Source organism: Camarhynchus parvulus, chromosome 18 (assembly GCF_901933205.1).
Source record: "Camarhynchus parvulus chromosome 18, STF_HiC, whole genome shotgun sequence".
Lineage (NCBI taxonomy): Eukaryota > Metazoa > Chordata > Aves > Passeriformes > Thraupidae > Camarhynchus > Camarhynchus parvulus.
The window spans coordinates 3889479-3909564 of record NC_044588.1 but is presented as its reverse complement, the minus strand read 5'-3'; the positions used below and the strand labels follow the sequence as shown (position 1 = coordinate 3909564).

General features: G+C 49.4%; 1 protein-coding gene across 1 annotated transcript; it reads right to left on the bottom strand.

The window, feature by feature from the left end:
* Positions 1–12454: 12454 nt before the first annotated feature.
* KCNJ2 (potassium inwardly rectifying channel subfamily J member 2) lies at positions 12455–19722 on the bottom strand. Its single transcript, XM_030962176.1, has 2 exons — positions 19585–19722; positions 12455–14840 (listed from the first exon to the last, which is right to left on the bottom strand). The coding sequence occupies exon 2, from the start codon at positions 14622–14624 to the stop codon at positions 13341–13343; it is 1284 nt and encodes a 427-aa protein (XP_030818036.1). The 5' UTR covers positions 14625–14840; positions 19585–19722; the 3' UTR covers positions 12455–13340.
* Positions 19723–20086: the final 364 nt, after the last annotated feature.

The following is a 20086-nucleotide window of genomic DNA, read 5'->3' as shown; positions in this document are numbered from 1 at the left end:
TCGTATCGTTCCATTCTGCCTGCCCCATGTTAAATATATTCTCTTGCACATGGCATTTTTATGGCAGGTTGTGACCACTCCTGGAGCTCGTTTCAGAAGGAGATAGGCTCAGAAAGAGAAATTTTCTCATTGTTCCCTAAGGGCAAAAACAAAAAAAATGACATTTCATTCAACAAAACCTTTTCCAACCACTGCACTTTGCTGTTATAATGTGTTTTTGTCCCCTAGTTCTCTGTCTGGAGGAGAGAAATATTTAAAAGCTTGTTCTCTGTGCCACAACCTCTTCAGTGTAAGAATATTTAATGTGGAGAGGCTGGAAAAGTTTTCCTTCACACCATTTTTGTTCCATTTTTCCCATCATAATATGCACATTATTGTGATATTATCATATTATTATATATTGTGTTATTTTTATAATATTATCATATTATTTATGGTGGAGAAAAATCGTGAGGTTATGTAAAAAACATTAGGAAATCACTCTGAGCATGAAAGGTCTGAATACACCTATAATACCTGAATATTTTAATTTAAATCCTTTGGGATTTTAATTCTTCCTCACCTTCTGCACGATAAAAAGCCAGGTGGAAAATATTTGATAATAATATCAGATCGTTTTTGACCAGTCATTGCTTTTTACTGAACTGGGCCTATAATGCCCAGGAAAACTTTTCCAAACCAGGGCTGCCACTAAACCTGGTGGGATAAACCAGGAATTCTACACTTGAATGCAAAAGCAGACAGTCAGAGGGTTGGGATTACCCTCACTTTTTGGAATATTTGCTGAAATGGCTCCAGATTGGCCCATTTGAGATGAAAAGAGGCTGACAGGACTCGTGCCCCCAGGGGCAAATGTCCATAAAATCAGGGAAGCTCCCACTTATCAGCTGCCCTGCCAGGAGAAGTTGATTATCTGCAATTGCAGATCCCAAGAAGGTGAATTTAGGCTCAGCCCAAGCCCAGGTCTGGTTTCAGGGGCACCATTAGAGGTGATTTGGTGCCAGCTCCTGGAGCTGCCTTTGCTCAGCCCCTGGAGGGCTCTGGGTCCTGGGGAAAGGAATGCCATGGAGCATCCACAGTGTCAAGGAGGATCCCCAGGCTGAGAGGATGAGTGTGGATTTTCCCAGGGCAGGAAAGAACCCTCATGGGCTCGAGAGAGAGAAGCAAAGTCCCCCCCAGCCTCTGCTGAGAGGAGAAAGGACAGAGCAGGGGCTGGACAGGACAGCACAAAGGTCCCCTCTGGGCCACCACCCCTGCCTCCACCCCACCTCCACCAAAGAACAGCAGAAGGACCTCCAGCATACCTGAGGAAATAAAAATTGGCTGTTTCCCCCTTTCTCTTGGAGTTTTGGAGCGGGCTGGGATCTCAGGAGGCATCGGCGAGCGAGCGCTGCCGACAGCAGGGCTGTGTCAGAGCTCTCCTGCCAGAGCCAGAGTGAAAATATCCCTGCAAAGCACCAGTAGCTTCATTCTTATGACTAACACATCCCAAAGGTGCCATAACATGCAGGGAGGCAGGGAATTCTGGGGTGCTGGAAGGAGTACAGCGAGGGGAGGAGCTGCAGGCCAGAGGTTCTGAGCAAAGCCAGCGAGTTCTTTTTTTTCCACCATTTATCATCCTACTTTTACTCGGCTCCTCTGAGTGCGCCGATGAAAAGTCCCACAACTCCAGCACGGGCTGAGCCAGCCAAGAAAAAGAAAAGCAGCCTGCTCTGCTTCCCCAGGGCACAGATTGTGGCTGTTTGTTAATGGGTTTTGATGCGTGCAGGAGACAAATTTCAAGGAAGGAATGTGGCCATCTCCTATCAGAGACAGGATCTGCCCTGCTGGAACTGAGTGTGTCTCGTGCTGGGGGCAGGCAGGGCTTGGGGTGGAACGTGGGTGGTTTTTGGCACAAATCTCACCGTGCAGGGCTCCTTTCTGGGCAGCTCGTGGGCTCTCACAGCGCCGCTGGAAATAGTCACAGAATGGTTTGGGTTGGAAGGGACATGAAAGGTGAGCTTGTTTCACCTCCTGCCATGGCTGCAGCAGTTCCTTCCACTGTCCCAGGGTGTCCCAAGCCCTGTCCAGCCTGGCCTTGGGCACTGACAGGGATCCAGGGTGGGCACCCTGTGCCAGGGCCTGCCCACCCTCCCAGGGAACAACTCCTGCCCAATCTCCCACATTGGAAGGCATTCCCTGTGTCCTGTCATCCCCCAGTCCCTCTCCAGCTCTCCTGGATCCCCTTTAGGCCCTGGAATGCTGCAATAAAATCACCCAGGAGCATTTTCCAGGCTGAGCAATTCCAACTCTCAGCCCTTCCTCACAGGAGAGGTTCTCCATCCCTCTGGTCACCTTTGTGCCTGCTCTGGACTCTCTCCATGTCCCTCCTGAGCTGGGGGCAGAGCAGCAGGAGGCAGATCCCAAATGCTCGGGTCACAGACATTCCCTTGGATCATGAGCTGGGTGTCAGCAAAACTCCACCAGCCTTCAGAGTAGATAAAGTCACCTGTGAAAATGCTGGGCAGGCTCTCCTTGAGCACCCACCACCATCCAAACCAATCCAGTGACATGAAAATATCCTCGGAAGGAAACCTGCCAGCCTCGGAGAGTGTGAGGCTTTCAAGCACCACCTAATTAATTACACCTCAAACATATGCAAATGGTTTTAATGTGTACCAAAACACATTAAAACCATTTTTTGTGTAACTTTAATGTGTAACTTGTTGTGTCCAAGTGTGAAAACACAGGACACAACAGGAGTGTTTTACTCTTTCTGGAGCAGTGCCATTGATGGTGATGCCTGAAATTTTAGCTTTTAGCTAAAACTTTTTTTTTTTTGTTTTTGTTTTTGTATTTTTCAGCTCCTGTGCTGCATCAGTGCAGGGCTCTGAGCTCCACACAGAGGGTCAGCAAGCTCTCCTCACAGTTTGAGCAGGCAGAACAATCCAGGCCTGAGACCCAAGGACCTCAGACCCCAAAAAACATAAACAAAAATATAAACAAACTGGGGAAATGTGACTTCATTACCTGAAGCTGTAACTGGACAATTAACCCCTGATATGCAAATAGACCAAACTTAGCCCCAAAAACTCATGACCATCATCCATCTTGGGTAAATTGGACAATTAACCCCTGATAGGCAAATATATCAAACTTATCTCTGCCCCAAAAACTGGTGACCATCATCCATCTTGGGTTAATTGGGACAATTAACCCCTGATATGCAAATAGACCAAGCTGATATCTGCCCCAAAAACTCATGACCATCGTCCATCTTGGGTGAATAGCCTCTAGACCAAGCTGAGCCAAAACCTTCCTCTCTCTTGAATTTATAGAAAATTCACAAAACCTCTCAGATTCTCAAATTCTCACCTCTGCAAGGCTTTGCACTGCCCAAGGTGTAGTTCCTGGAGACCTTTAATAAAAAACCCACTTTATTCTCTAACTCTGCCCAGCCTCTGTCGGAGGTGCCCCTCCAAGCCATCAGTGGGGTGGCACAGCAGCAGCACGGCACGATTCCTGCAGAGGACACAAAGGAGGGACCAGACCAGCCAGTGCTGCTCCCATCTCCTGTTCCCTGCTCTCTGCCAGTGGTTCCATTCGTGGCTGATGAGAGCACAGCCCTGAGCAGGAGGATGGCTGCCTGGGAAGGCCACTGGGGATGAAAGAGCTCTCATTATCCCCACAGAGCTGCGCCTGTGCCTCAGCCAGAGCTGTCACAACATGCTGAGCTCCAGGGATTCCTGGGGGAGCTGGGCTGACACAGCTCCTTCTGATTTGCATGGATTCATGAATCTCGCACAGTCTTTTTGTCCAGAGGTTCTGAAGATGTTTAGTCAGTGCATACCTGGAGTTAATTCGACAGAAAATGTGTCAGAGACAATGCCAGGGGACAGGTGATGCCTTTTGGGCCACCTAAAAACAGAGGCCAGGCAGAATCAAGGGAATGAAAAGCAGTTTTATTTATTGAAGGGCCTTCAGGGACATTTAGGGCAGACAAAGCCCACCCAAAATGGATGAGGGGTCATGGGTTTTGACACTTTTATACGTTTGGTCCATTTGCATATTGGGGGTTCATCTTCCAATTACAGCTCCAGCTAATGAAGTCATTGACCCCAAGTTTGCTGCCCCCAACTCACTTTTGTTTCCATCTCAGGGCCTGAGGCAGTGAGGTGTCCTTGATTGCCAGGCCTGCAGAGGAATTGTTGTGTCTGCCCAAACTGGGAAAGCAGCAGCTCACACTGTACATGGAGTTTAGAGTTACACAGTGAAGAATTGCAAGGTTACAAATAGATGAAAAAATATAAAAAGCAGACCCTGAGGCATGAGATGACCTGACAAAAAGACCCCGTCCTCCCCCTTCCTGCAGGCCCAGTGAAGCAGGCCCAGCCAGGTTCCAAATCTCTGCAGGAATATTGTTCTCCAAAAGGTCCCCAAGCAGTGGGTGTCTAAGGCCTGCAGAGGAATTTTGTCTGCCCCAAATGGAAAGCAGAGCCCCACTGACATGGAGTTTAGTTATACACTGAGGAACTGCAGGGTTACAAATAGATGAAATATAAAATTCAAAACCCTGAGGCATCACAGGCCCTGCAATCCTGGCAGCCCTGACCTGTTAAACACCCAGGGCGGGGGCTGCAGCAGGATTTCATCCCAGCACTTAATGAGCCAGCAATAAATGCCAGCACGCTCCAACTGTGTGGAAATGTTACAGCTCTGAAGGTAAATAGCAGAGCCAGCAGGGTCCTGAGATCACAGCCTGCTGTCCCTGCCAGGAGGGAGGGTGAGAAGGGCACAAATGAGTTCCAGAGAGCACTGGGAGAAGGCCCTGGAGAATTGAGATAAATGCTCTAACAGAGCTCCAGTATTGGCTCTAATTAGGATAAATCAGGGCTTCCCTAATTGCTTTTAATCCTTTGGTGTCTTGCTGACAGGAGTGACCATGGCCAGAACGTGGAGAAGAGGATCCACATCCTCTGTGTCCCACTGGCACTCCCAGAGCCCCATTCCCACCTGGATCAGAGCTGGGATGGGCCAGGAACAAAAGGAAAAAGGAGCCCAAGGACCCTGTGAGCCCCAAGAGCCCAAATCTGCACCAGCACAGCCTCTGAGGGCAAAACTCGTGACATTCTGCCCTCTCCCATGGAATTATTCGCTTCCCCTCTCCAGCTGTGCCACTGCTTCCCCCAAATCCTGCAGACAGGGGTCCTTCAAATTGTAATTTTGAAATGCAGAGTGTGAATTTGAGCTGCACCATGCTTCTGTTCACTTTATTTTTCCTTTAAAGCTTTTCTTCCCTTTTTTGTTTTCCAATCAGCTGAGGGGTTTTTATTAGAGCACAGGCATCTCTTGCCAGACTCTCCTGCAGAAGGCAGGATGGGATTCCCTCTGTTTCCATCCCAGAGGAATCCTGAATCACCTGCAGCAACCAAAGCTCTCTTGCTTTAGGTGTAAACAGAGAAAAATAACAACTTTTGATCCGCTGCCACCTTTCCAGCAGAAGTGAAGGCAGTGCAAGTATCAAAAAGGGGAAAAGGAGGGGGAAAAAAAGCAAATTCTGGGCTGTCTTGGATTCTGTGAGTGCATGGGAAGGATCCCACAGAAATCCAGGAACTTTTCTCAGAGGTGACATTCACCCTCCCAGATCCAACAGGCACTGCCCCAACTTTCAGAACATTAAAAGGCTTCAAAAAAGAGCAGAGTAAAGAGACAGAGGCTTCCAAAAAGAGCAGAGAAATAACCCAGAGTTATTCCTCTGGATAACCTCCGTGCCCTGGGGTGAGATGCAGCCCTGCCATAAAGATCCCACTCTGCTCAGCCACAGAAATCCATCCTTTCCTATTCCCCATCAATTAAACTCTGCTAATTAGCTGAGGGGAAGGATCGTGGAGTTGGTGAGTCCTGGGCAGCGGCAGCAGCAGCCAGGTTTGTCTCAATGCTCAATAATCAGGAGGTTTCTGAGGTGGTGACCTCAAGGTGCTCTGGTTTGGTGTGTTCTTTATTTAGTGCCTCTTCTGCCAGTTCTGTCAAATGGGGTAGAAAAGGGAAAGCAGTGAAAATTATAAAAAAGTCAGGAATAAAATTATAGAAAAGTCAAGACTAAAATTAAATGGGAGTCAAGACTAAAATTATAGAAAAGTCAAGACTAAAATTAAATGGAAGTCAAGACTAAAATTATAGAAAAGTCAAGAATAAAATGATAGAAAATAATATAAAAAATTATTAAATTAAAAAAAAAATCTTTACAAGTATTGAAAATATGTATTTTTTCCTCCTGCCAAACTTTTCACTAAAACACAGATTATAATCCAACACCACGTTTTCAGCTTGTTTGGATATGTAAATCCAGGGTGGCACACAAAAACAAATGCAGCTTGGAGTTTTGGGTGGGCAGGACAAACACACCTGTTTCAGCAATTAATGCATTTTACATTATCCTTTAAAAATAAAAATGCTGTCCTTGCCTTTCCTCTTCCCTACTGGCTTGGATTTCAACCCACAACAGGTTTTATTTTAAAAAATTTCCACTGAGGCTTGTGGAAATTGATATATCATTGAATATATTGAATATATCATTGCACAAATGATATATTCATTAAATTGTGACATCCCTGCTGAATCCCTCTGCTTGGGAAGCTGTGTCAGGATGGGGTTGGATCCTCTCCTCCTTCCACCTCCCAGCGGCAACAGATTTCAGGATACCTCAGGAACTGTCGTCTAAACGAAATTTTAGGTCTCATCTGACCAAACCTGGCCTAATTCTGGTTATTCCTTGTAGCAGGAACAACCAGATTTAATAAACCAACCTAATTCAGGTTATTCCTTGTAGCAGGAGTAACCAGGTTTAATAAACCAGCCTAATTCATATTTAATAAACCAGCCTAATTCCTTGTGGCAATTGGAATAACCAGATTAATAACACCTGGTTATTCTTTTGTAGCAGGAATAACCAGGTTTAATAAACCAGCCTAATTCATATTTAATAAACCAGCCTAATTCTGGTTACTCCTTGTGGCAGGAATAACCAGATTAAATAAACCAGCCTAATTCTGGTTATTCCTTGTAGCAGGAATAACCAGGTTTAATAAACCAGCCTAATTCATATTTAATAAACCAGCCTAATTCTGGTTACTCCTTGTGGCAGGAATAACCAGGTTTAATAAACCAGCCTAATTCATTAATAACCAGATTTAATAAACCAGCCTAATTCTGGTTATTCTTGACAGGAATAACCAGGTTTAATAAACCATAATTCATATTTAATAAACCAGCCTAATTCTGGTTATTCCTTGTGGCAGGAATAACCAGGTTTAATAAACCAGCCTAATTTATCTTGTGAAAAAATTAAATAAACTTTTGTGGCAGGAACAAAGGTTTAATAAACCAGCCTAATTCATATTTAATAAACCAGCCTAATTCTGGTTATTCCTTGTAGCAGGAATAACCAGATTTAATAAACCTGTCCTAATTCTGGTTTGTCCAGTGTCATTGGAGAGGTGGCACTGTGACCCTCCAATCCACTGTCACTCTTGCAAATCTATAAATGTTGGAGTCAGAAAAGAAATAATTCCCTTTCTTTCACCTTGAGAACAGCAGTGTGTGCACATCTTTGTGTCCCACAGTGACAGGAGAGGGTGCTCATGATTTAGGGAAGGGCCCGGGAGTGGTCCCCAGCCTGTCCCTGAGGGAATGCAGGGCAGGGCACTGAGCAGCTGTGCCCCACGATGCCTTTAGCAGCAGGGAGAAGAAGCAGATGCAAGCAGTGGCAGCTAATCTGTGCCTCTAAATCCAGCCCTGTAATTATGATGATAAGCTTTCCATTGGATTCAAAAAGTAAATTTGAATGTATAAATAGAGTCCTGCTCAGCGGGGTCAGGGCTCCAGCCCAGGCGTGGATAAATGGCATTACAGGCTGATAAAAGGGCTGGAAATCAGCAGAGGGGTCAGAGCTGCGCTGAAATGTTCCCCTCAGCTGGGGCAGCAGTGTTTGATCCCTGCTGGATCAAGCTTGGCAGCTGAGTCATGGTTGTGCTGATGCCTCAGGTTTTGGCTTTTCTATTTTTCAGAAAAAATTTTTCAGGTTCTGTGCTGCTTCAGTGTGTGGCTCTGGGTTCACATCAGGGGATGCTGAGCTCTGTGCACAGAGCAGGGAGACAAAACAATTCCTGCTCCAGCTGGGCACCAAGGACAAATGATCCAAATCTCAGCCCAGGAGCACAAACCACCGTGGGCTGGAGAGAGAAAAACAAGCAGGGTGGGACTGGATGGGCTAAAGCTGGAATGGGACAATGAACTGCAAAATGCAACCTCATCACTCTGCACAGCTTCCTGAAAGGCAGTTGTGCTCAGCTGGGGCTGGGCTCTTTCTGCAGCAGCACTGACACAACCAGAGCACACAGCCTCCAGCTGCACCAAGGGAAATACAGGCTGGATAGCAGGGAAAAGTGTTTTACACAAAGGGTGACAAAGTTCTGGAATGTTCTGCCCGGGGAGGTGGTGGAGTCCCCATCCCTGGGTGTGTTTAACAAAGCCTGGATGTGGCACTGGGGGCCACGGTTTGGGTGAGGGGCTGGGGCTGGGCTGGACTCCATGGTCTGGGAGGTCTCTGACAACCTTTGTGAGTTCTGTGAAATGGAGCAGAACTGATCAAAGTGAGAGACCCCATGCCCGGTCGTGCATTTTGGAACCATTTTGGTTCATCTTGGGTCCATCTTGAGTTCATTTTGTGACCATTTTGGGTTCCCCTGGGCTGCAGCTCTGGCTGGGCTCTTTGCTGCCCAAGGTGGATCCATTGAGATCCTTTTAATAAATCCCTGCTTTATTCTTTAGCTCTGTCCAGCCTCTGCTCCAGCTCACCCTTCTCAAGGCATCAGTGCAGCCTCAATATCTGCCCTGGAGGCCACACAAATCAGGATTTCACAGCTCCTTGTGGCTCCCGGAGGCTGTGCTGTCCCTGTGCTGGCGACACAGCGCTCAGGGAAATGAGGGATGCAGATCACACCCGGCCTCTTTGGAGCTGAGCGTTTCAATAAGGAGATGTTCCAGGCAGACATGAAACACGGGGATTTCAAGATGACTTTCCTGCTTAATTTTTTAATCTCTTGCTGATGCTCTGGGTGCTTTCAGCCCTCCCCCCTTCCCCGCTTTGGAGCTTTTCTTCCATTTCCACTCGGAGCAAGGAATGACCTGGGGCTCTGCAGTCCCAGCTGTGACCCCAAGAAGGCTCCTGGGGCAGATTTTCCCTGTCCAAGTCTCGTTTGTGTTCTCCCCTGGGAAATAGCGATGGGATCACCTTTCCCCCTGCCTTTTGTCGAGGCAGAGAACGAGCTGTCTGTTCCTCAAGAGCTCCAGACAATGCCTGTGCTCAAACAACCATAAACACAGCTCAATATCCCCCTGCAGACCCATCTCCCTCCTCCTTTACACACGGGCTGCACACACCGAGCTCATCCTCAAATTTTTCTTTTTTTTTTCATTTTTTTAATTATTTATTTAGAAATAATAAAATAAGACATAATATATAAAAATCTGTACAATCCACAATTTGTGCAGTACATTAGGAAGACTTCGATACAAAAAGGCTGCAAACAGGAAAATAGTCATGGACAACTGTCAGATGCCGAGATTGTTCGTCTCACAAGAGCTGCAGGCCAAAAAAAAAAGTCCTTACAAAATCAGCTTCTGATGGGTTCTGGGGTGGTAACTATGCAGCACCTTCTACTCCACAATGTGGTGAGCAGCCAGAATTAAAAGACATTACAGTACTTCTCAGTTTTACCTTGTGTAATCCACCATGACAAAGAAAAACTAAGAGAACAAATTAAATATGTGAACCCTTTGTCTTTTTCCGGGGGCTTCCCCTAACACAGGAGTGTTTTCACTCCTGTGAAATTCGATTAATTAAAGCCAGCTAATGAGGGAGGATTCCTACCCTGGCCACTTAACCCAGGAGAACTCGCACGGAAGAAATGGAGGGAGGGAGGGGAGCGTCCCCAGCCACCTCTGCTCCTGTCACTGTACACAGAATTATGGGTCAGACAATGTGTCTCATTCAAGTATTTTCAGGGAAGGGCAGAAATAACATATTCCCCCCCAGCCCCTAAGCAAAAGACAGGATAAAAGCTTCCGTGTGAGCCGGGTGAGCCAATTTATCCTGGATAAAGAGGCTGAACCGAGGCCTGGGGGAGGCTGTGGGTAGAGCTCCGGCAGTTCAGAGTTTAAAACGTTAAGATTTAAAATATAAGGTTTAAAATGTAAGGTTTTAAAATGCAAAGTTTAAGGTTTGAAGTTCAAGGTTTAAAGTTCAAGGTTTAAAGTCAGCCTAAGCTTGGCCCACGATCAACGGGAGCTGAAGGAAAGCTGTCGGTCACTGTTCAGTCCTTAAAAATAACATTTTTTTTCAATTATTACTCCAATTTGCTGGTGAGAAAGCCAAAATTGATGGGGAAAAAGGGAAAAGGGACCACTTGCAGGGCTCTTCCCAGCAGCTTCCCAGAGGCCAGGGCTGAAACGTGGAATTCCCTGGGCAAAGACAAAGGGCTGGGAAAGCAAGAACAAGCAGAGATTAGCAATGGATTACACCTGCACACCCCCTCCACACGGCTCTGGGAGCTCTGCAAAAACGCCAGTAACTAGAACGTGTTCTCAAATGAGAAGTCCATGCTTAAAAAATAAATAAAGAGAAGTTCAGAGCATTAGGAATCCTATAAGGCTTGCAAGTAATTTGCTAAAAATCATGCTAACCTGTAGCATCTAGTCCTAGTGAGCCGAGACTGCTGAGCTGAATTGATACTTTTTTTCTTTTTTGTGGCCTTTTCGTTGTCTTCTCCTTGTCCTCCTTTACAGACTTCTATTTACATTTGGCTTTAAATATGAAAATACTTGATAAACTTTATAAAATGTACAATTTTTAAAAATATTTCTGAAAAACCGACTTGAAAAACAAAACGAAACAAACAAACAAGAAAGAAGAAAAAGAAAAAAAAGAAAAAAAAAAGAAAACAAACAAACCCAAAACCTCTGCACCAGAAATGTTAAAGGGGAGGGGATTTTTTGTTTTTAAACTCTCTGGATTTCTTGTGTGTCAAAGAAATGAGACAAATCCTGCATTTTCCATCCCCTCCCATCTCTCATCCCTCTCTCAAATATCTCAAGTATCATTTAGTGGGAGCGCTGTGCACCTGGGGGATGCTGATGCGACACCAGGTCCCTTTTCTGCTGCTCAGCCTCCCCTTCCCCGCTGTGTTCTCGTGCCCTCTCTGTGTCACTGAATACTCTTTGGTTTGGTTTTTCTCCTTTTGCAGGAACATCACCCTTAGCAGCACTAGCAGCGCCCCGTTGTCTCCACCACTGACCCAGAAACTGCAACCAGACCGCTTTTAAACGCCCACCCTTCCCTTCCTTTTCCATCCTCCCACCCCAGAAACAGCCTAACAGGACTTGCACTTCATCCTCTGCCCTCTCCAGGAGCCAAATCTGTGTTTACACCATGGAATTCCCCCAGTTTCCAACCCTGCAGACAGCATCTTATCAGAAACCAGTTCATTGCAGGCATTTCTTCCAGGCAGGGCTGCCAGGGGCCAGAGGCCTTCACAGAAATCCGCGTGCAGAAGACACCAGACCTAGAACAAGCTGTTTTTTAATGGCATACAGTGATCCAATACTGCAAGAGTCATCTGGGATTGCCATCCCCACCGCCCCCACGAGCAGGGGCCAAGCACAGCTTTGCTGTCTCCTTGAGCTTAGAGGCACAGAGAATTTAAAGCCTTCTGGGTGAAGGAGCCAAAACACCACCAGAGCTTTGCTGAAGGTGACAAAATCTGCTTGGTGACGAGCGATGGGTGTCACCCGCTGAGCTGGGTGATGCTGGGGAGGGAGGCAGGAGATGGAGCTCCCTTTGCAGCCTCGTGCCCCCCAAAGAATCCCTCTCTCTCCACCAGATGGAAATCCACCTCCCTCACAGCCCTGCCCTGCTGAAGAGAAGCATTTTGCACAAAAAACATCCCTCTGCCACTCCTGAGTGCTGTGCTGCCAAGGCCCTTTCCTCCTCTTCCTTCCTCCTCAAAAAACTCTTCTGGGGGCTTCTCAGCTGCTTGGCTCATCCATGGCCCAGCTCCAGCAGCCTCTGGCATCAGCCAGCAGCTCCACAACGTGTCCATGGCACAATTTCAGGAAAGCTCCTCTGCTCAGAGCTGGGGAGGCCGGGGAGGACACGCAGACGATGCCGGTTTGCTTCCCCCAACTGAGTTTTTTCTCCTACAAGAACGGAGGGATTTTACTCCCCCCACAGAAGAACAGGGGGAAAGAGGAGGAGGCCCAGCTTGCTTTAGATCCGAGCCTTAAGCCTTTAGAATAAGGTGCAAAATAAAGGTCTCAAAAAGAAAAGGAAAAAAAAAAAAAAAGAAAAAAGTCAAAACCAAAAAAGTGTCTGAGGTTTGATTTTTTTGTTGTTGTTGTTGTTGTTTAAAGCAGCCTGTTCCTTTTTTTTTTTTTTGCTTTTTTTAAAATAAACTCCACTGTGCAAAACTGTGCATTTTCTTTGGTATCCACTTAGGTAGTTTGAACTTAGTACTTTTTCCTATGTATACATATCTTTTGTCTCGTTTTTCCTTTAGACAGAGAATTAAATTCTCCCCCCAAAAAAATCATAATTTTGCTGGAGGCTACTGATTGGCCTGATATTACATAATGCCCCTTATGTAATTGGAAAGAGAGAAATTGATTCTAGCTATCAACTACTGGCCTCAAAAGGAGTTTAAACTTTCTGGCAACATTGGCCTCTCTGAACTGATCATGAGCTTTTCAACCCAAAAAGTTCAACACTGACTTTTTTTTTTTTTCTTTTTAAATTACACAAGAGAAAATAAAAACTACACTGCAACAAAAATAACCATTTGTGTTCATGTAGTTAGCAGCAGCTTTTTAAAAAATAATTATAATAATAATAATAAGGCAGATTCTTGCCTTTGTTATGCCATTAAAAACATTCTTGTTCCCTAGAGAGAAGCATTCTGGAAAAAGTTGAAAACAAAAAATAATAATAACCCAACCAAAGCTTGCCTGCAAGTTCAAGTTTTGTAAAAAAATATATACATAATTTATTCTACAACATATGTGCCTTCTGTTCATACTTAGACATGTTTAGTGCTTTGTGTTTAGAGTTCATTTCCTGTCGTCCCTCCTCTGAGGACAGCCCTAAAACCAGCCTGGGTTCCTCGGGTCTGCTGCCTTCACACCACTCTTCCACAGTACCGTTGTCTGCAAACTCTTCTGGGCCAGCTTCTCAGGTCAAGGAGCCCTTGCCCGACGGACACAGTGGGCGTTTGTCCTTCCAGCCCCGCGGCAGAGGCAGAGCCCGCCAGTCATATCTCCGACTCCCGGCGCAGCGGCCGCGGCTCCAGGGGCACCCCCGCCTGGTTGTGGTGCTCCATGTCCGGGTGCGTGTCCGTGCTCATGCTCTCGGGCACCCCCGTGTCGATCTCGTCCTCCTCCTTGCTGCTGAGGGCCACCTCGTTCTCGTAGCAGAAGGAGTTGGCGTTGGAGAGGATGTATTTCTTCTCCGCTAAGTCCCTGGCACTGCAGATGGGTGTGTTGGGCACTTCGTAGGTTTTGTGGAACCTCGAGTAGTCCACCTTGTAGTAGTTCTTCTCCTCGAAGAGCACGGGCTCGTAGCGGTGGCCCCAGAGGATCTCGTTGGCCAGATATGAGCTACGGCACTGCGTGGTCATGGCGGTGGCCTCCACCATGCCCTCCAAGATGACCACGATCTCGAAGTCAGCATTGTCCATGTCCTGTTTGCTCAGGTCGTACAGGGGACTGTCCTCGTCGATCTCGTGCACTATTGTAATGGGGGAGACCAGGAAGATGCGGTCGATGCCGCTGTCAAAGCCCACGTTGATGTCGATCTGATCCAGGGGGATGTACTCCCCCTCCGACGTGATCCTGGATTTCAGGAGCTGCGCCCGCACGTGCGCCTCCACCAGGTGGCTTTTCCTCAGGTTCCCCACGCGCCACATCAGGCACAGCTTCCCGTCCCTCATGGCCACCACGGCGTTGTGGCTGAAGACCAGAGTTTCGTTCCTCTTTTTTGGCTTAGCCATCTTTGCCATGACGGCGCCAATGATGAAGGCATCGATGATGCAGCCCACGATGGACTGGAAAACCACCATGAACACGGCGATGGGACACTCGTCGGTGACGCACCTGAAGCCGTAGCCGATCGTGGTCTGGGTCTCGATGGAGAACAGGAAGGCTGCAGTGAAGCTGCTCACCTGAGACACGCAAGGCTTGCTATTCTCCTGGTTCTCCAGATCCCCGTGCAACAGTGCGATCAACCAAAACACACAGCCAAAAAAAAGCCAGGAGAGGATGAAAGTCAGGCAGAAGATCACCAGCATCCACCTCCAGCGGATGTCCACGCACGTGGTGAAGATGTCGGCCAGGTAGCGCTGCCCCTTCTCGCCCACATTGATGAACTGGACGTTGCAGTGCCCGTCCTTCTTGACGAAGCGGCTCCGGCACTGCTGCCGGGTGTGGACCTTGCCCTTGCCGTTGCCGAAGCCGTTGGCCACGGCCATGGTGGACAGCTTCATGCCGTCCTCCTCCGAGGACACGATGCTGTAGCGGTTGGTTCGCACACTGCCCATCACTACTGCCGGGGACTGAGGTGCTTCTGCTTTAGAAAACAGTCTGAGTTTCTGCAAAACCCTTTGGAGAAACAGTTTTGAAAGTTCTACAGGAACACACACACGCGGAAAAGCCGGGCGGAGGCCGGAGTCCCCAGAAGCCCTCGGATCAACCAAGGACGCTCTTCTGGCATGCAGGGTGAGCTCAGCAAGCCACCATCATAGAGAGGGCATGGTCTGCAAGAGAAAGAGAAACGGCACTTTAGGTCCTGGAGGAAAAGCATGAGGGATCTAGGAGAATGACACCTGTGGGCCTGCAGGAAGTTTCCTCTTTCTTGATGACATTTTCAGCGATGCTCAACGTTCGCAGCTGTGCGTGGACAGGGGTCACACGTGGTTACTGCGAGGAAGGAATTGCCCTTCCCGAAGGAAAGCACTGAAGGGGACGTGTCACACCAGCCTGAGCAATATTCACTTTAAAGCTGGGCACGCAAAGGATCTCTCTGCTATTTATAACTGTGATTTCTGCTTATTTTGAAACAAACAACTCCCTGGAACATCCTTCTGCTGTTCAAACACAAATGCTGAAGTGGTTTATAGCGACTAATGATGTGTCTTGTGGACTGTCTGACCCGTGACAAAGCAGGGAGTGAGCAAAAGGGAAGGTGGAGGCAGGGAATAAACTTGGGAAGCGCAGATAGCAGTGATTACACGAAATTAAAGCCCATACAATTGTTTTAATTAAGCTAACAGAAGGAGTTGTGCATTCTCAGCAAATTTCAAGAACAAGGGCTGCAGTAGCTTCTGTCTAACTCCATAAACCCATCGGGATCTCTGTAGTTTTCACGCTCAAGTTTGGTCCGAGTTGTACAAAAACAATTAAACCTCTCAAGCCTCTCATCTGCTCCTGCTAAAGCCACCAGTAAAACCGAGCAGGATCAGCTGAGTGCCTTCCTTACACCTTTAGTAGTGAGTCCCAGCACCTTCCCCTTGGGAGCCCGAGGCAGCCCCTTCCATCTCCAGCGGGTCACAGCCCTGAGGGTCCCGTGGGTCTGAAATGTCACCAAGCAAGACTCAGCAGAAAAGCTACAAAATCTCCTTCCTGTGGGGAGAAGGCACCAAAAAACTTGTTTCAGGGAGGTCTGGCTTAGACCCAGGTCTAGCTTTTAACAAGTGCGTCATCCATTAAGTCATGTACTGCATATCAGGAAATGGAATTGAAATACTGCAGAGGAGAAGAGATGCATTAAAGCAACTGCTCCAGCCACACATGGCCCACGGAGGGAATAAAGCTGAGCCCGGGTGGAGAGGAATGTCTGCTGTCCCTTTGGCACGGCACGGGAGGCTCCAGAACCATTTACAGTAGCAGGAGATTAAATCACGGTGCTCTTCCTAAATTAATGTTATCAAAACTCATCTGAGTCTGTCCAAAAGCCAACAAAACTGCAGCCACTGTGGAGCACAACCCCTGCCCGGCAGGACCTCTGCTCTTCTCTGACTGGAACCTCACAACAGCTGGAGATGTTATCTCCTTTCCCAACAACAGCAGCCCCTAAAGCCCAGCTGATGTGCTCCAAACACTCGAGCGATTTCAAACAACTCCTCAAGCCCTCCCACATCCTTCAGCCACATTACAGAGGCTTGAGCTCAGCAAACACTTGTTAGGAAAAGAGCAGGTGACAAACAGCAACATCATCAGCTGTGTCTGCAGGCTGCTTTTCCCTCCAGGATCTCCTCGGGGTTTACTTTCACCTCCTCTTTTCCCCTCGCTCCTGTTTGTTGTGCAAGAATGTGTCCCGCTGCCTCCTTGCCAAAGATTAGTCATCTGTGACTTCAGCTCAGACAAGACATTTTGGCAGCTCCTGGGTTCTGTAATGCCCCTTGGAGTGCAGCTCTCAGCACTGAACGCTTCTGGTGGAGCTGCCCTCGCGCTTATTCTGGGCACTTATTCTTACTTTTACAACTGTCTCGCCTCCACTGTGTGAGGATCCACTTTTCCCCCCCCCTTGCACCTTTTTGTTCCCAGGGTTTCTCATTCCCGCCAGGATATCGTGCTCAAAAATACAAAAGAATTCTTTAAATGCTCACTTAAATGATTTGTTTTGGCCAAAACCCTACTTTTATTAGAAACCTGAACATGGCAGGGAAGTGAAATTACTGTTAATACATCCCACATAAAAAAAACTTCTTGAAAAGCCATTGCACTGCTCTGCAAATCGATCACTTTCACAAACCACATCCTATAATCACAGTCATGTTCCACTTCCCCAGTCAAAGCCTGGCTTGTTCCAAGCTGATGGAAACACACAGCCTAGGAAACAGTTTATTCTGGAGTTTGCTTTTTTCCCTTTTCTTTCCTGAATTTTAGATGAAAACTTTTGGTGGAGGGAAAGATAAGCTGCAACATTTAAAGTGTCCGAATACACAGCTTCTCCCACCAAAGTCTCAACCTGAGGACACTTGTTTGGATCCCACAAATCCCTGAAATCCTAACACCAGCGTCCTGTGGCTGCATTTAGAAGTTTGGGACCTGAATTTGTCATGTTCCTCCCCTGCAGGACTGAGCACCTCTCCCCTCCTGTCCCTTGCCCGGATCCCCCCTCGCTGGCTGTGCTGCGGGGGTGCAGCTGCACCCCTTTGGTTCCAAGGACCCCAAAACCTCGGGGTGAGCCTGGGGGCAGCTCTGGAGCCTGCTGGCAGTGCACAGCACAAAGCTCTGGCACGCTGCAGGGCAGCAGAGCTGTGTGCCTGCTTTTCCAGCACAAACTGCCTCTCTTCCTGCTGGGGCTGGGGAGATGGGATGGGTGGGATGGGAGCAGGAGCAGCACCATGCACAGGGATCAGCCAGAGGGGCTGATCTCACTCCTGCTTGTGGAAATACAGGTCCTGTGAAGTGTCCTGTGCATGCACTGGCTGTCCCAGCACCTGCTCTGTGCTCACCCTGACCCTCACCACCGTTTGCGCCAAAAGTTCCCCAAAAATCCCAGGAACAAAGCAGCAGGAAAACCAAATGCTATTTCTTCTCGTGCCAATCCACCTGCTGCTCAAAGGCTGCTGCCCCTCATTCCACACCAGCATCAGCTGCTGGTGGCACCAAAAATTCCAGGCTGGTGTGGGAGCAGCCCTGCAACCCTCACTGGGCAGAGGGAGCCAACCCAGCACCACCGACCCAGCCCAGGATTTCCAGTATTTGCCTAACTGGGCCCAGGGCAGTGCAGCCAGACACAGAGCTGTAAATTCAATCATCACCAGGCGCATTGTCATGATTATTATTATTATATTTATTATTATTATTAGTCCAGGTGACCTTTCCTCCTGGAAGGGAAGATAAGCAACTCAGCTCGGAATTACCAGCAGTGGCAGGGACGTGGGATTACTGGGCAGGGATGAGGTGGGATGGGAGAGCCTGGCTGGCTCTGCTGCGAGGGGATGCTTGGAAAAGGGAGGAAAACGGAGCTGTGCTGCATCTGCAGCATTTCTGAGCCAGCATTTGGGGCAATGCCACGGTGAAGAGCCCAAACCTCCCCCTGAGCATCCCCCCGCAGACCCTCCCGGGGGAAGGACGCGCACATCGCAGGGCACAGCAGGAGGGGAATTCGGGCAAAGGTTGAAGACCTTTGCAGGGATAACTCCGCAGCGCAGAGGAGCTGGGGACGGGTCGGGAGGAGCAGCAGGCAGCGCTTGGAGCGGTTATTCCCCGGCTGACGCCACCGAGCCCTGCGGAGCCAGCCGGGCACATGTTGCCAAGAGAGCACCAGCAGCACCTCAGCCAAGCACACCCTCCCTCCCTGCTGCCCTCGGAAAGCAGAACAAAGCAGCGGCCAAGCCTGTTCCCACATTCCTGCTCCCTCGCAGCCCCTCCGTAACCTTTCTCCTTAAAAGTCATTCCCCAGGGCTCCTCCGCTGCTCCGGCCGCGACTCAAGTTACGCGGAGCTGCCTTGGGGAGAAGGATCTGACCTTCAGCGACAGGCAGCGGGGAGGTGGGGGGGCAGAAAAAATTTAAAAAGAGCACATGATGCGGGGAAATGGGTGCGAAGAAATAGGAGAAAGGGAAGGACAAGTGGCGCTCGCATCGGCTGTCCTGCCAAGGAGACGGGCGCGGGGTGCTCGGAGCTGGGGACAAACCAGCTCCGAGCGGAGCAGCCATCACCAGGGGGTGTACGCGGAGCACCGGCTGCGAGGATGGAAAAGCAAACAAGTGTAAAGGTAAGGCTGAGCCATGGAGACAAGTGCGGGGTGGGGACAGAGCTGCGGGGACAGAGCTGCGGCCCAAACCCGGCTAGCGGCACCTGCGGGTCCCCAGCGGTCCCCGCCCCGGTCACTGACCCCCCAAATCCATCTGCCTTGGCTTATCAGTATTTTTTCCTTTCACTGTCATGAGCTAAGCTGAAACAATACAGCTCCTCGCTGCCTTTCCAAATGCTTTTTTTTTTTTTTTTTTTTTTTTCCCTGCTTCGCTTTTTTTTGGCAGGGCGGTCAGAAAGAAAGAAGCCCTCCCGTTTGCACCGTGCCGATGAATGAAGCTACAGGTTCATTTCACACCCCTCCAAACCATCCCGGGCGCTCAAACCCACGCACCCGAGCCGAGACTCGCCGCTTCTGCAGGAAACAACAGGCGAGGAGAAGGCGAAGGGATGGAGCGGTGCGCTTTGTGCGACGCGGAGTTGTCATGCGAACTTCCAGCCCTTCCCCAGGATAAAATATCCCGAGGGGGGGAAAAAACGGCGGGCGGGGGGGAGCAGCTGGTGCATGGAAAGTTATGAGCACAAACAGATGCTGCAAGCAGATGCTCGGGCGCTCCAGCCATACCTATCGAATTATTTTAGGCGCTGAGAATAGCTCCGTGAGAAACGCAGGAGTTCCCCCTCTTCTCCAAGCCGACGCTTTTATCGCGGGGGTATCGCGACAGCGCGCGTGCCGCGCATCGCCTCCGCTGCCCGGGGAGGCGGGGAGAGACGCGGGGAAGGAGGCGACCCTTACCTGCGGCGGCCGCGAGGGAGGTGCCGGTGCGGAGAAGGGGTAAGAAAGATCCGTGGCGAGGCCGTGCCCGGTGCCCGCTCCGCTCGCACTGCGCTCCCGCCCGCCCGCCGCCCCTTATTGCGGGCGGCCATGGCACGTTTAATACGGCCCCGTCGGACACGCCCCCCGCGCGGCCGCAGCCAATCACCGCACGGGGCGGGGCTCGGGGGCGTGGCCTCGCGGCCGGACCGGGCAGCGGGACCGGGAGCGGCGGGGCCGGAGCGGAGCGGCGATGGAGCCGGGATGCTCCGGAGCGGCGCACGGAGCCGCGGTTACCGCTGACCAGGAGGAGCCCGGGAGAAGGTGCTGGGTCTCCCGGTGCCCGCTGCGGAGGCTCCTCGGGTTCCCGGTGCGGAGGGTCCCGGGAGAAGGCAGCAGCTCCCTGGATTCCCGGGTCCTAGGAGAAGGCACCGGGTCCCCGAGTCCCCTCTGCGGAGGGTCCCGGGAGAAGGCGCCGTGTCCC